The sequence below is a fragment of the Micropterus dolomieu genome, linkage group LG19, assembly GCF_021292245.1.
Source record: "Micropterus dolomieu isolate WLL.071019.BEF.003 ecotype Adirondacks linkage group LG19, ASM2129224v1, whole genome shotgun sequence".
NCBI classification, from domain to species: Eukaryota; Metazoa; Chordata; class Actinopteri; order Centrarchiformes; family Centrarchidae; genus Micropterus; species Micropterus dolomieu.
Genome location: NC_060168.1, coordinates 33420758 through 33422452, shown reverse-complemented (window position 1 = coordinate 33422452; position 1695 = coordinate 33420758). Strand labels below are relative to the sequence as shown.

At 47.6% G+C, this 1695-nt stretch overlaps 2 protein-coding genes across 2 annotated transcripts in view; both read left to right on the top strand.

The window, feature by feature from the left end:
- The window catches only part of arap3 (ArfGAP with RhoGAP domain, ankyrin repeat and PH domain 3), a 34204-nt gene that overhangs the window by 29911 nt on the left and 2598 nt on the right, over positions 1–1695 (top strand). The window lies entirely within an intron of this gene.
- LOC123957751 (arf-GAP with Rho-GAP domain, ANK repeat and PH domain-containing protein 3-like) lies at positions 18–1273 on the top strand. Its single transcript, XM_046030793.1, has 4 exons — positions 18–251; positions 352–387; positions 843–906; positions 1001–1273. The coding sequence occupies exons 1-4, from the start codon at positions 190–192 to the stop codon at positions 1196–1198; spliced, it is 360 nt and encodes a 119-aa protein (XP_045886749.1). The 5' UTR covers positions 18–189; the 3' UTR covers positions 1199–1273.

The window sequence follows — 1695 nt, the reverse complement described above, 5'->3', positions numbered from 1 at the left end:
TTCACCTTCTCACTAGTCGAGGAAATAATGACGCTTTTATCCAGAGTGACTTACCGTTGCTCAGAGGTCGCGCGCCTTTTGGAGCAACGAGGGGTTAAGTGTCTTGATCAGCGACACATTAGTGGACGTGTCACAGTCGGGAATTGAACCCAAAGGCATGCGTCTGGTCCACTGCTCCATCACCACCCAATGACATCACATCTTAGACTTAGAGAGATTTTTATCACTGATCGAGCAGCGGGTGAAATTTGGTGAGTTTAAGTGGAGAAAAACAGAAAGAACACTAAGGTCAGAGGTCAGCTGATGAACCTGTATGACCTGTAGTGAATGTGTGTTTGTCTCCTCCTGCAGGTGGGGATTCACAGTGATGTCAGACAAACACCAGCTGTAAGTTCTCCTTAATGAACCTTCTGATCTGTAAAGTTCCTGATCCTTGAGTTCCACTGTTTAAACCACATGTCAGCTGGCTGCTCCAGGCGTTACTGTAGTTTGTAGTTTAGAAGACTTTAGAAAAACTGAGAAATGAGTTCAGGTTCTTGTGCAGCAGTGGAAGGAAAGTTTCTGTTTTTCTACATTAACTCCTCGGAGCAGCCTGTTAAAACCCTCAGAAGCTCTATTGTGTATATTTTAAATATTCTATATGATATTAATGAAGGCAGACGGAGCAGCTGGTCGCCGGTTGATCCTACAGTGAAATAAAGAACAAAACTTCTTCATTTATTTGTTAAGTTTAGATCTGAAAATGTCAAAAACGAAGTTTTTTCACTTACAGAAGAACTACAAACATGGCGGCGTTTTTTAAAAGTCGGTCTAACTTTGATTGTCGTCCGCGTGTCTCTCAGGTTTCTGTGCTGCAGCCGTGAGGCCGAGCTGTGGGACTGGATCACCGGCTTCCTCAAAGCTCAGGTGAGACGGAGGCTCGTCCCGCCGATCCGGGATCAGCGTGTCTCCGCAGGACGCCTCCCGCTGACTCTCGCCTCTTTCTGTGCTCCTTTTGCAGAACGACGACCCGGGCCCTCCGGTGCTGAGGCGCCACTCCTCGTCAGATATCTCCAAGCAGAAGTTCGGCACGATGCCGCTCGTCCCCATCAGAGGAGACGAGAGCAACAGCAGCATGCTGTCGGCCAATCAGACGCTGGTCAGGCTGCGCTCCTTCCAACCTTTGAGCGTGATGATGACTTCCTGTGGAGAAATCTAATCAAAGACGAGCCGCTGACAAAAATAAAACAAATTTAAACACGAATTTAACACAATAAAACAGGAAAAACCAAAACTCCAGATCAGAAGAGATAGTTTGACCTGTTCCCGCTAAATCCAGGACTTTTCATTCAGGACTCGTTTCTCATGAAGCTGAAGACAAACTGTGTTTTCAGATTTCAAACTCGTTTTTGGTTTCACACGTTTTCTCCTCTGCTTAAACACAAATGTCTTTTTCTGCAAACTCTAAACACAAATTCACAACTTCAGACGTGACGCTCACACTGGCACACAGTGTGACACACTCCTCCTCCTCCTCCTCCTCCTCCTCCTCCTCATCCACACAGTGTGACACACTCCTCCCTCCTTCACCTCCTCCTCCTCATCCACACAGTGTGACACACTCCTCCCTCCTTCACCTCCTCCTCCTCCACACAGTGTGACACACTCCTCCCTCCTTCACCTCCTCCTCCTCCTCCTCCTCCTCCTCCTCATCCA

Excerpts from the sequence above, each read along its gene's own strand:
- LOC123957751 (XM_046030793.1), top strand. The coding sequence starts at position 190 with ATGACATCACATCTTAGACTTAGAGAGATTTTTATCACTGATCGAGCA. Across the intron at positions 252-351 it reads CGAGCAGCGGGTGAAATTTG|GTGGGGATTCACAGTGATGT; the intron begins GTGAGTTTAAGT and ends CTCCTCCTGCAG. Across the intron at positions 388-842 it reads ATGTCAGACAAACACCAGCT|GTTTCTGTGCTGCAGCCGTG; the intron begins GTAAGTTCTCCT and ends CGTGTCTCTCAG.